Raw genomic sequence first — 13,885 nt, forward strand, 5'->3', positions numbered from 1 at the left:
TTTACCTAATTACTACTACAAGCATTTTCATGTCTTCTCCTTTTGGTTTTTATTTTATGACATCAAAAAAAATCCCATTCAAGTTACTAACTCAGTCCTGATACATCCCTCCTGGGTGCTCTGTAGGTATTCCTGCCCAGGTTTCCCTCCTCAGCACTTCGCTTGGGTGCCCTGGGCCCCGGGCATGGATGTTAGGTGTGGGTCTGAGACCCATCTGGGCGGAAGCTGACAGCTGGCGCGTATACTTCTGACAGCATATGCCGTGTTTATGTGGACGGAAAACAGTGTGACTCATCATCTTGTTCTTCCTTTTTTAATCAGAAATTCTTTTTGAGATCTCTTGAATAACAAACGGATTGAATCTGCTTACTTCTTTATTATAATGGTGATATTTTCTACTTTTGCCTTAAAAATATTGTGGAGGCTTCAGTTTTCTTGTCTATTCAGTAGGAATAACAATAGAGTTGTTCTTCATGGGTGTTTTGTGCAGATTAAATGAAATAATGTATATAAAGTGCTTAGCATAGTAGCTGCTATGTAGCAGTCAGTAAACTTGAGGTATTATTAGTAATAAAGTAATAATCTGGGGGAGGGAGGGATGGCTCCCAGAACCTATACACTGGTTTTAGTATTCAAATTAAGCAGGCCAAGAAAGTAGAGCTATACGTTGATTTACCGTACTAACTCCCTGCCTGACTTTGGACAAAACCTATAATGTCTTTGGATCTCCGTTTTCTCCAATAAATGAGGGAATAAGGATAAATAACCTCAGTTTAAAACTTTTGTGATTCTAGTAGACGATCTGTATTTTTTCTCTCCAATCTTCCTTTCAGCGGGCTTATCAAAAAGTTTTGTCTTTGGGCTTCCTTGGTGGCGCAGTGGTTGAGAGTCCGCCTGCCGATGCAGGGGACGCGGGTTCGTGTCCCAGTCCAGGAGGATCCCGCATGCCACGGAGCGGCTGGGCCCGTGGGCCATGGCCGCTGGGCCTGCGCGTCCGGAGCCTGTGCTCCGCAGCGGGAGAGGCCACAGCAGTGAGAGGCCCGTGTACCACAAAAAAAAAAAAAAAAAGTTTTGTCTTTTTGTATAGATTAGTGTAAGTGACATTTATTGCCAGATGTGACCTTTTGTTTTAGCACACTGTAGAATCCCAACGTTAATATCACTTACTATAAATATAGATTTCGGGTGAGGAAATGTTCTAGCTCAAGAGAAGTTTAGCTGTTGCGGCTCTTTCTCTTTTTAGACTCTCGGTCCGTGGGCTATTACTCACCATTGGCATTCTTTCCCAGTCTCACTTATGTCACCTTCTTCTTTCGTGATCGCTGCTGTTGATAGCCACCTACAGCTTCTAAGTTCCCCACTCAGCCTTCCCTAGTGGTTGGCATTGCATTTGAGTTGTGCTTTCTTGCTTCCTCTACTTTTTGAAATTTAAAAATAGAAAATTAAAAAAAAAAAAAAACCCACAGTCTTTCACATTGGCTGAACCCTGTTATTCATCCAACAGATTTTCTGGTGAATTCCACAGTATAACGTATGCAGTCAGAAATCTATCAGTTCAGAGGAAGCCCTGTGAGAAATGGACAAAGAGATACTTTTATTTTGACTGTCAAACGCACAATCAGTAATGGGCGGCAGCAGCCCGCAAGAGGAGGCTTTGGAAAGTGAATCAGAGAATCAGAATAGCTCTCAGCTCTGCTCCTTGACTTTTCTCCTTACCTGTCCAACTTTCCTGAACCATCGTGAAGAATAATTGAGTTGGGGCTTCCCTGGTGGCACAGTGGTTGAGAGTCCGCCTGCCGATGCAGGGGACACGGGTTCATACCCTGGTCCGGGAAGATCCCACATGCCGCGGAGCGGCTGGGCCCGTGAGCCATGGCCGCTGAGCCTGCGCGTCCGGAGCCTGTGCTCCGCAACGGGAGAGGCCAGAACAGTGAGAGGTCCGAGTACCGCAAAAAAAAAAAAAAAAAAAAAAAAAGAATCATTGGGTTGATAAGAGGACTCTTTTTTAAGAGTCTGACTCTTGCGCTATTCATACCAAAGACAGGTCCTGGGAAGCAGAAAGACTCTTCATAGATCTAAGGAAAATTATTTCAGAAGCCGCAACTCACATCATAGCAAACATACTAAACTATGGCAACTTCCACATTAAATATAATTTTATTGCTGGCAAAATTTTTTGAAGATATTTTTACAATTTTGCTTTGGAAAACGGTTGGCTACAAGTAAGTGATTTAACCTATAATTGGCTATTAATTTCTCAGCAATTATCTTAGCATACTTGGGAATTATTAAATTAAAACCTAAATCCAGCGTATATATTGCTTCCAAAGGAAATATTTTTGATTACCAAATCAACAATTAATGAAGTTAACCCAACATTACATTTTGTAGACCTTTAAAATTATTTTCCGTTTTGTAGTTATCCTGTTTTGAAACCAGTAAATGGTTTTCAAGGTCTCAGACCTTTTTATCGGCCCTTGAAAAGCTGAAAGGCCCCAGGCATCATACCTTAATGACCAATGGTTAGAAAACGCTCTGTCTGGGAAATCCTAAGCTCTGAGGGCTTCACTCTTGCCTTCTCCAAGGAATAAGCGCTGTTTGGGGGACATTTCTCTAAGAAAATACAACAAGCTGGCATATAAATAGCACTAGTTGCTAAAACCAAGAGAAACCCCTACCAAAAAAACAGAGTAATTGGGGGCAGGATCCCGGGGTTTCAGCCATAAGTTCACTGGGTGACCTTGAACAAGTGCTCTGTGGCCCTTTTCCTGTCCCCAGTAGTACTTCTCCTGGCCAAGGGGGAAGGCCAGGGCCAGCAGTTGTAGGAACTAAAAGATGTGCAGAACCATCTCAACTTAAGAAAAGGGTCTCCCTCACACATTAAAAGCGAGGCACTTTTTAATGTCTATATTCAATATTTTGCCAAAATGAAAGAAGGAAGGGAAGGGAGAAGAGAGAAAGGGAGGGGAAAAAGGAGGAGGAAGGACTACACTGTCACTGCACTGTCACACTTGTGTTTAAAACACTACTGATCTTTGATTTCAGTGCAGAATGACAAGTCTGCCTTCCCCAGAAGGAAAGGCTTTCATATGAGATTCTCTCAGTACCCCATTCAGAAGCCATCTATTATCTAGTTTCCCTTGGTGAGGGGCAAGGACCATGAAAAGAACACAGATATCAGAATCAAATAAGTTATATTCAAAGCTAGCCCTCCCACTCATTTACTCAGCAGTTCCCAAAGTGTGGGCCAGGAACGCCTAGGGTACTCTGAGAGCCTTTCAGGGTACCCACAAGGTCAAAACTATCTTCATAATAATACTAAGATGTCATTTGCCCTTTTCACTCTCTTTCTTTTCATAAGTGAATTTTTCCAGAGGCTATGTGATGTGATATCACGACAGACCGGACACATATATACAGATATCAAAATCCAACTACCTTATGATGATCTCTGATAATATCTGAATTGGAATCTCCTCCAAATCTTTTAGAAAACTCCACTAATGGAATCTAGTTGAGAAACTGAAGGAAGAAAACTATAATATATAGTTCTTCTTCACTCATTAGTGAAGTTCTTCACTCATTAGGCCCTTTTCTTTCTTTGACCAAAGCCTACAAGCTTTTTGCTCCTTTATCAGGTACTGTGTCCTTTGATTTAATTTTATTCATCCCCCAAAATGAGAATAATTCCAATGAAGTATTCCCTGACTTTCGATGTACAATGGATTACTAGAGTTATATTTATTGCTCTGCCCTGCAGACCGTGATGCTCACCTCTCTGCCACCATAGAAAGCATCAGAAACATCATTGTTGTTGGAAGTTGCCTTAAGGAGCCATTACACTATGGAGTGGATGGAAAGACATATTTTAGGATAAATATAATTTTGCTCACTTATTTTCTTTCTTTGAAATTGTTTAAACTAGGTCTTCTTAAATCTCTTATCACTTCTTACTGGACAGAAATTAAATGTGTAGACATTATTTTTAGACTGATGAAAAAATAAATATATAGTATGCAAACCATGAAAAAAAAAATCCAACTATCTTCTATTAAGCCACACATTAAAGATATTTTCCCAAATGTAAAACAATGCCACTCTTATCTCTAACTTTTTTTTGTTCTGGAAAATATAATTACTTTTAATTTTTTTAATGTCATTTATGTTCACGTGTCATGGGGTTGTTCTTTTTAAATGAATTAATAAATACATATTTTTAAATTCCTAAGTCTTAATGTCTAACATGGCAAACCTCGATAAATATAAACCACATTTTAAAAGTTTATTGGCATCCTCAATAATTTCTACAAGTACAAAAGGGTTCTAAGACCAAAAAGTTTGAGAATCGCTGTATCGTCCAACAGTAACTATCATTTATTGAATGTGTCTTTGTGCCAGGAGCTATGCAGAGCACACTAAATTCTTCACCTCTTAATCTTTGCAATAAAGTTATAGAGACGTTAAAAACAGACCTCGCTAGCACGAGGTCTCACAGCTGGAAGTGACAAAGATAACCACGTCCTTCTGACTCCAAAGCCACATTCTTGATTAGTGAACAGTACTCCCTCACAAATTCACTCTCTGTAACTTTGAAAAAGTTATTTCGCTGCTCCAAATCTGTTTCCTTACCAAACATGGGCAGAGTCCTGCCTCCCCTGCAGAAGAGTTAATATGCATCCAGGCGCCTAGCACAGGGGCTAACACCAAAGAGACCCTTCCATCCCTTCCTGTCCTTGACATGTTAGACCAGCGAGACTCAGCAACTTCCCTTTTTTCCCTCTAGATGGTCTTCAAGCAGACAGAGAGGCTGACGGCACAGAAGGAGTTGATGAAGATATGATTGTGACCCAAAGTCAGACCAACTTCATCTGCCCCATTACACAGGTACTGTTTTCTCCTCCTTCCCCTGAAAGAAAAAGCGATTCACTTCATAGAGGCAAAGGGTTCCTGTTTGCTTTCTGACTTCATTTCATGTCTAGAGTTGAGGAGGGAGGAAAGGAAAGGGATGAGAGTTGAAGAGTATACCTGGGAAAGAGTTTTCAGTCAGTGATGCCCTTAGGGATCTAGGAATAAATTCCTGGCCCACAGGCCAAGTGTCATTGGTGCCACTGGTCTCCCTGCATTTTCGGATGTGGTCATCTGCCCTAGGAGTTATCTAGAGCCATGAGATGGGGAGGTTAAACCTCGGAAGCCCCAGGTCTAGGCAAACATAGTGCCAAATAATTGTTGGTTTGGAGAAGTTACTGGAAGCTGATCACTATCATTCCTGAAAGCCTGATGTCTCCTTGATTGCAGTTGGAAATGAAGAAGCCAGTGAAAAATAAAGTGTGTGGCCACACCTATGAAGAGGAAGCCATTGTTCGCATGATTGAGAACAAGCACAAGCGGAAGAAAAAGGCCTGGTGAGTTGCCGCGGGAAGGGAAGTGACACCTTCCCAGCGGTGGTCAGTCCGAGGCGGTGCGTTCACGCTGGAGGAAAAGGCATTTAAACTTCTCCCCTGAAGTCCATTCAGCCGGAGGGATCGTGTCAACATGGAAAAACAGGACATGAGGGAACAAATTAGTAATCTGTTCAGGAAGAAACTAAAGGAGCTTCAACCACACCTTCAGAACATGAGAAAAAGGAATTGGATGTAATGTTAATCATTAGATAATAGGAATTTTTATGAATTTGTGCTGGAGCCTGAAAAAAATAGAGAACTGTGATACTGAGAGATTTCTTTTCCCCTTTCTATATGCACTTACCCAAACAAGAAGGAATGGTTAAAAAAATAATTTTTTTTTTTTTTTGCATCCTGCAATACAGGTAGTTTGTTTAAAAAAAATATTAAGTCATCATCCTAAGATAAGAATTCGTATCCAGTTGGTCTTGATGATCAAGATTTGATTGTCCGGGAAAACCTTTCATATCTTTAATTACATAAATAACTTCCCAAATGGTTTAAGTAAATTCATGGATGACTGCAATGAGAAAAAAAATTTTAATTGGAATGTTTAGAGAATCTTTCTTTTATATATATATTTCTACCCCTTTCTCTCTCTCTCTCATGCACACACACACACACACACATGCTCCAACCCTGGGGGACCATGGCTCAGTTCCTGTAATAACCTAGAAACCTGAGTTGGCTAGCCTAGCTTTGACTTGGTTGGCATTTCTTATGCTTTTATCACAGATTTGTCGAAGGAATGGAATTGCAGGTGTGACCAGTTCTCAATGGACTTGTGATAACAGTCCCTTTGATGTGTGGCTTGCTTCTCCATCACCCAGAAGTTTGCTGGTCCAGACCTAGAACTGGAATTCCCCACCACTCCTCATCTGGGTGTGGACTTAAAGATAGGGCATTTGAGACTGCAGATATCTTGATGGTCATTCAGTCAAGTAGTTTGCCCTATTTATTCTAGAAGAACTGCCTAATGATTACAAAATCGAGATTGTTTGAGCACATTTTTATCTGTTTTGACTTTCCAGCTTACAACTGAGATACCATATTTCCCTAAGGAACCTTTCATTTTCCCTTGTGAGTGTAATTTTCTTTGTTTCTGGACTTCTAAGGCTTCTTTTTCTCCTTTTTTCTATGTTTAGTCTCTGAAAAACAAAATTTTAATTTGTTGACATAATTGCTAAGAATAGGTATTCCCAGATAGTTCTGTGTCACAGGTTTTCTTCCTTAAAGTTTGTGACATTCTCCTCTAGTCAGATTTGGAAAGGGCAGGCACTGATACAAAAGCACATTTCTCCCAAGTCCCAGGATGGCTGGGAGCAACTCCCAGAGCAGGCTCACATTTAAGTGCATCTTCTTGATTACATACTTTGATTTTCTAATGTCCTTTGCCTTTTTTGAATTGTAAATGATGTTTGGAAGCACTTGAGTAACACCCGTCATTTGGAAAAGGTGGGTATTTTTCTGTCGTACTTCTATAACTCGGGTGCAGATTCCGCAAACTCTGCAGGTTCTCATAGCTTAGTTAAGAACAGTTAAGTCCAAGTGGAGGAAGTCTGGAAGGATTACAGCGAAGGTACTATGTTTGCTGGGCCTTGAAAAATGAGAAGGATTTCAGAGAATGGTGAAGAAGACTCTTTCTAGCCAAGAGGCTCGCCCTATTCAGAGTCTGTTCCACTTGGGGGATAGTAGGTACAGCAACAGTTATTGCATGTTAGCCGGTGATTAGAAGGATGCTCTGGACAATAGCAATAGGGGAATGGTGTATGTAAATTCTCTCTCTATTCTATACTCATTGTAGAGGGTGTTAAATGTCATGATTTCATTAGTTTCCTCATCTATAAATTGATGGTAATAGTTGTAATTGCCTCATTGGTATGTTTGGAATTTGAGTAAGATATATGTAGAGCACTTAAAGTACCTGTTACATGGTCAGTAAACTTTATCCCCCATCATCATTATCCTCATCATCATTCTTGCCACCATTATTCTGTAGGCATGAGAGAACACTGCAGGGTTTTGAGGGAATAAGGCGAGTCAACCTGGGTTTAGGAAGTTACTCCAGTAGCAGTTCAAGAGATGGATGAATAAAGGCATGAGGTGAAGATGTCAATTCAGATGCTTTTGCAGTAGATTAAGTTACAGATAATGAGAGCTGGGATTGAGGCAGCAGTCATAGGTGGAGGGAAATGAGGAGGAACACGATCGTGGAGGTACGATGGACAGAATTTGGGAGCCGGAAGTTGAAGGGAACAAGTGGAAGGATGACTGACATTTCTAAACTGGGTGTCTAGAAGGATGGCGATGTCATTAGCCGACAGAGAGGTCGTAAGGGGAACACATTTAGGAAGGCATATAAGAGGCACAGTTTGGGTCATGCTAAGTTTGAGGTCCTAGCAATACAGCCATCTGGAGGTATCCAGGAGGCACAGAAAATGTGGGTGTTTGAGCTCGGAGAGAGCTCTGAGTGTGAGATGTTGACTGTAAGGTTATCGATACAGAGGAGTCAGAGCAGCACAGGTACAGCTCTGGACCAGATGTGACAGCCAGCTGAGAACCCCCAAGGACGGGACCTTGGCCTGGCTCTGAGCAACGCGAGGCCAGGATCCAGCTCTGCTCTGCTTACCGCGTTCCCCCAGCACCTAACATAGACCCACAAAAAAGCATTCTGCCATTTTGAAAGGGCAATCAAAGGAAGAAGACTCCAAGCAAGCAGTCTGAGACGTAGCCAGGAGAGAAGGGATGAGAGATAAACGAGTTGGGTATCACAGGAGCCAGTGCTGGAGTGCCAGGTACATTGTATTCGCCAACAGGTTAGAATCCAGGGCCTCTTCAAATCCTGCTCCAGAGGTTCCTGATTAAATACGAATTAGTGTTGTTTCCCAGGACACATGTTAGGGCGATGAGCAGTTCTGGCTTCCCTTTGTTTAAAAATGTCTATGACACATCCAGTCTGAGAAATCTCAGTTTTTCCTCCTTGTTGGTTCCAACTATGTTTTGTCAGACAGGAGTTCCAGTTACATTGTGTTACTGGCACTGACTCCATTTTAAAGTCTCCATTGTTGAGACTTTAGCCCTAACTAAATACAATAGTTAGAATAATTCCTTAAAACACATCTCTTAATAATCAGGCTGTTTATTATCTTACTAATAAAGCTGCCTTATGATTTTCATCTTAATAAGATATTTCCTGTTATCCATAGTCATTTCTTTCCTTTTTTGTTTAAGAACAGAGGCTATATTAACAAACAGTCACATTTAAGAGTACAATTAAGTTGAACAGAAAGGTGTCGTTGAATAGCAGAACTCCAGCATTGCGCTTGGAGGCCCTATTTTAACCATTTACCAACAAGTCCATTAACCTCTCAGAGCCTCAGTGTCTTCATCTGTAAAATGGAAATAGCGACATCTCACAGAATTTCAGGATCAAAGGAACAGTGGGGAATTCCAGTCTAGGCCTGGACCAGCAAATTTCTTGGCAGTGGAGAAGCAAAGCACTCAGGAGAAAGCTCTTTTTGGACTATAGCGCGCTGAACAAATAGCAGTTGGGTTATTGAGGTCAAGACTGTTCATGTTTGTATTACTTACCTCACTGCTTGGTGACACATTATTTTAGACTCAGAGGATGTAGGATAGAGTTACACTCTGTGTTTAGGTATGATGGGAATCCATCCCACTCACATTTCCAGACCTGCTTTCTAGAGCTGGGCTGGACTTTGGAATTCTTGGGGCCCAGATCCAGGAGCTCGTCAGACCCAGAATCCTGTACTTTTGAGCTGATGCTGAGGCCTAGGGTCCCCAGAGCCTCTGGGACCCTCTAAGACTCGGTCCCTTCACTCAGCAGACACTTACACGCTTGCCCGCTGCTGCAGTGGAATGTTCTGCCCTGTCCGTGACCCCAGTTCAGGACCCAGCCTCTCCTTCCAGGCCTGTAGGTCTGACTCTTTCACAGTAATGACACGAGAGCTTAAGACTGTGTGTTGCCACGCCTATCTTGCTCACCAGGATGTCGTGGGGATGAATGCACTAATGCTTATAGAGTGTTCTTTCTCCGGAGGAGGAGTGCCCTGATTCAGTATCATGTCATTATGACCTTGTCTTCTCCTCTTTAGTTTAGAAACTTGTGTTTGTTTAATTGAGACGGGGTGAGAAACAAGGTTCTCCTGCATCGACCTCTCCTCCGGGAAGCCTTCCCGGAACCCCCATTTGTGCTGCGCAAGGTGCCCCGCCCCTGTGCTCCCACAACGCCTGCCTCCTGCCAGCGTTGTAGGTGGGCCCGGCTCTTCTCCACAAGGTTCTAGAGAACAGAAGTTGTGTCCTAGAGCAGGAACCAGCTTATCGAGCACCTGAGTGAATTCCTGGACCGTTGTCGCACGCATCCTACTCATTCTCACAGCAACGCTATGCTCTGCCTTCCTAGAGGAAGAAACTGAGGCCCATTAATGACATCAGTTGCCCAGAGTGTCACAGCCAGGAGGCTTGAGCCCAGGTCTTTTTCACCCTTGAGCCTGTAGTGTCTTTAGGCCGTCTGGCTCCCGTTGGGAGGGCTTTTTGGTTAATACCTCTGTCCCCTGGGCTGATACCCTAAGTGAGCTCAGACCTCTTTGTCTGACACGGGTGGCCCTGGGTTAATGTGCACGCCAGCTCTGCAACTGACTGGTGTGGTTAATCCCATCACACATTCTCAGAATGCTCTCATTTACTGACTAAAACCACTGATGTCATCAGGAAGTCCTCCCCACCTCCCTCTCCACTTCCCTAAAGCAGCTTATTCACTGTCTGACTATTGGTATTAAAGACTTTGTTCTGTGAAGTGGGGGAGATTACAGCCTGGCAGTCAGTGAGAATGATCAGTGGGTTGATAAGCATTAACGGAGGGTCATCCCAGCCACCGACTTCAGGTTGCATTTCCATGTCATGGAAGTTGAAGTGATGAAAACTGCCTTTGCTGAAGTCAGGAAAGCGTCCGTATCCTTTTCATAATCTCACCTTATTTACTTTCATACTGAAAGAAAGAATTCACTTTGAGACAGCAGGGTGTTGTAAACCAGTGTAAAGCATTTCTCAAGCACCTCCAATCCTTCCCCTAACGCAAAGCCAAATCATCATTCCTGGGCCAAATCACCCCCATCGTCTTTCATATGATTGCCTTTCTTTAATCACATTTTAACACATGTCCCCAGCCATACAGGACACATTTCAGTATTTTGAATATAAACGTTGTTAGCAAGCATACTATTCATTACATTGGTTAATGCTCCTCTAATATAAAGAGGCCTTGGGCCAGAAACCAAGACCAAGAGAAAGTGTAACTTTTGTGTTGAACTGTGGAGCTTTCTACCGCTGGACAGATTGGAGCTCCCATGATCCGCTTTCTTCCCCTTCTGGTTTATAGCGTTTGTCTTGAATTTGTTCTTTTTGATCTGTGCTTTTTGGAGGGCTGTCTCAGATCACTGGGCCAGAGCTCTGTGTGGGGCAGGAACCTATATTTGTATTTTACAGCTGGGTGCTTGGAACTAGCACAGGGCCAATCATATAAGAGGGTCAAATGAATGCACGAATGTGTGCCCGTCTGTGTGGGAGGTATGCAGTCTATAGACAGATCAGCAACTTTCATCAGGAGGCTGGGGATAGTCATAGGAGATGGTGAAGGGAATGAAAGCTATTGAGCACTGTGTTGCCTGGAGCCCCGTGAGATTGGGATTCTGCCCTACTGTAAATCTGAGGACACAGAGGCTCCAGAAGGTAAAGTGAGTTGCCGGTGATCTCATAATGAGCAAGTAGGCATTGGGGTTAGAGTTCAGACCTAGGTTGGCTTGACTCCAAAACTGGGCACTCCACCAGAGTCTGGTTCATGTTGAGAAGAAATCAGGTGACTTCATCCAGCCCACTGCCTTCAGAGGAGACCACATGTAAACAGAACCGTGACTCACCCACTGATTTCTTCAGCCACAGCTTTTCCCCTGAGTCCCCATCAGCCCACTCAGTCTCTCCACTGTGAGGACTAGTGGGCATTTCAGAGGCAACATGTAGCAACCAGGACTCCTGCCTGACTCCATCCTCTCCCGGCTTTCCCGTTGTTTCCATGGAGATGAAGGGTATCACCATTCCGCTTCAGCTCGGGCCAGACTCTGCACAAAGCTCAGCTCTTTCCTTTACCCTCCACATTGGGTCCATCAGCAAGTCCCATAGGTTCTATTTCCGGTTGTATCCCAAGGCTGCTCACTGCTACATCCTCATCCAAGCTGCCCTCACTCTGCTGGCTGCTGCACAACCCCCCTCCCTCCCCTGCTTCCCCTCTGCCTGTGTTCTGTATTAAACAGCCAGAATTGTGTTTTCTAAATGTAAGCCAAACCCCATCCCTCCCCTATCTCCACCCCTCCATTGTTTTCACATTTAAAATAAAGTCCAAAGCCCCACACGCCCTCCAACCAAGTCTCCAAATGCCCTCCCTCTTGCCCTGGGCATTCCAGCCACACTGACCTTGTTCTTACTCCGGGGCACCAAGCGGCTATCTCCTCGACTTCTACACGTGCTGCTGCCCCAGCCCGAGCCTCACGCAGCCCTTGTTCTAGATAAGACCTCCCAGTGAGCCTTGCCCTGACCCCCTCTAGATAAGCCCCTTAGCTCACACTCTCTCCCTTGACCCTGCTTTTTAGCCTTTGTAGCACTTAATGCCACGTGAACTCACAGCAAGCATCTATGCAGTTGAGTTAGCGAAGATCTGTCTCCCCCACTGCAAAGTGAGTGCTGTGAAGTGGGCATTGCCCTGCCCCCAGTGCTGGACAGGCCCTGGCTCAGTGAACAAATGACCCGGTGAACAAATGAATAAGTGCACATCGGTCCTGATTTTTTAAGTGTGCTCCTTTTTTGGTAAAATGTCCTCACGTAAACACTACTCAGCCGTAAAAAAGAATGAAATTTTGCCATTGGTAGCAACATGGATGGACTTGGAGGACGTTATGCTAAGTGAAATAAGTCAGAGAAAAACAAATACTATGTGATATCACTTATCTGTGGAATCTAAAAAATACAACAAACTAATAAAACAAAAAAGAAGCCAACTCACAGATACAGAGAACAAACTCGTGGCTCTCGGTGGGGAGAGGGAGGGGGAGGGGCAAGATAGGGGTGAGAAGAAAAACAAGGGGTTATTATGGGATTATATGAAATCACCTGTGTGAAACTTTTGAAAATTGTAAAACACTATAGAATTTAAAGAATCTTTCATTCAATTAAAAAAAAAATGCCCTCACTTAAATTCTTGCATGTGAGAGAAGTTTATGCTGAAGGCATTAAGGTGAAGCAGCCTGACTTGATTTTCTCATCCCTCACAGTTGCCCGAAAATTGGCTGTAGCCACACAGACGTGAAAATGTCTGATCTCATCCAGGACGAGGTGCTGAGAAGGGCGATTGAGAGCCACAAGAAAAAACGTCGTCAGTCTGACTAGGAAGACCACCTGCCTGCAGGGAACTCCGCAGCCTACCTCCTACCCCAGCCATCTGTAGAGAGGGATGCTTGTCAAAGCACTTCGACTGGCTGCATAGTATACTTTGGGGTAAAATTGAAGGTTTTAGTGTATTTGAAAGCCTTTTTCTATGTTACAGTAAACATTCAAGCATATTATATTGTTTATTTTTAAGTGTTCTGCAATTTTAAATAAAACTTTGATTATCTGCGTGTGCCCTATCTGTGCGCCTCCCGAGGTGTAAATGCATCCAGTGGTAAAGCCAGGGTGGTGCTAGGCTTCTCTATTTCTAATCCTTCAGACTGCTTTTTATTATAGTTTTAACAAAAAAAATGTCTTGCAAGGCATGTTTGAAATGCAAACACATAGAAACACCCCAAACTGCAAGCATTTTCTATCAGGATAGTAAAGAATAGCATGAGGGTGTAAAGCAAAGCCGGCTTCCTTACCTATATTTACTTTGTATATTGACAGTTCCAAATATGTAAATGCTTTTGTCATTCTGATGGGCACAGAATGCTCCAGTAGCTGGCTTATCAGTGCGATGATAATTGATGCCATAATGGAAACTTTGCTGCAGCCTGCTGAGATCCTGAAGCGTCATCGGAAGCAACCACATCCTGGCTGTTCTCAACCTTGCTCCGTGGCTTTCGGTAAGTGGCTTCAGCCCCGTGGGGCTGGGGGGTCTTCAGCCACGACATAAAGATAATGAATAAGATGTTCTGTACTGTCCCTTCAGCCCCGAAAGTCTGTAGACTTATGACCAGCAGGGTCTTTAAATTGAATACCATTGATTTATATTCCATTTGTATAAAAAGTGCTAATCGATTCACAGTCTACATGGCAGCCTTTTATCAACTAGAATAATCAATTAAACCTACCAAAGCATACCCTGACTACACTAGGAAACCAAGAATAACTAATAATGGCTAACGTTTATTGAGCACTTACTGTACACCAGGTGCTATTCA

The 13,885-nt window shown here is 43.2% G+C and overlaps 1 protein-coding gene across 1 annotated transcript in view; it reads left to right on the forward strand.

The window, feature by feature from the left end:
• Positions 1 to 13,122, forward strand: part of NSMCE2 (NSE2 (MMS21) homolog, SMC5-SMC6 complex SUMO ligase) — a 224,412-nt gene extending 211,290 nt beyond the window's left edge. Inside the window, exons 5-7 of the mRNA XM_030875779.3 lie at positions 4,784 to 4,884; positions 5,296 to 5,402; positions 12,782 to 13,122. Coding sequence (XP_030731639.2) covers positions 4,784 to 4,884; positions 5,296 to 5,402; positions 12,782 to 12,896 — 323 coding nt within the window. The 3' untranslated portion in view covers positions 12,897 to 13,122. The remainder of the gene's footprint in view (positions 1 to 4,783; positions 4,885 to 5,295; positions 5,403 to 12,781) is intronic.
• The last annotated feature ends 763 nt before the right edge of the window (positions 13,123 to 13,885 follow it).

This window comes from Globicephala melas, chromosome 17 (genome assembly GCF_963455315.2).
Source record: "Globicephala melas chromosome 17, mGloMel1.2, whole genome shotgun sequence".
NCBI classification, from domain to species: domain Eukaryota; kingdom Metazoa; phylum Chordata; class Mammalia; order Artiodactyla; family Delphinidae; genus Globicephala; species Globicephala melas.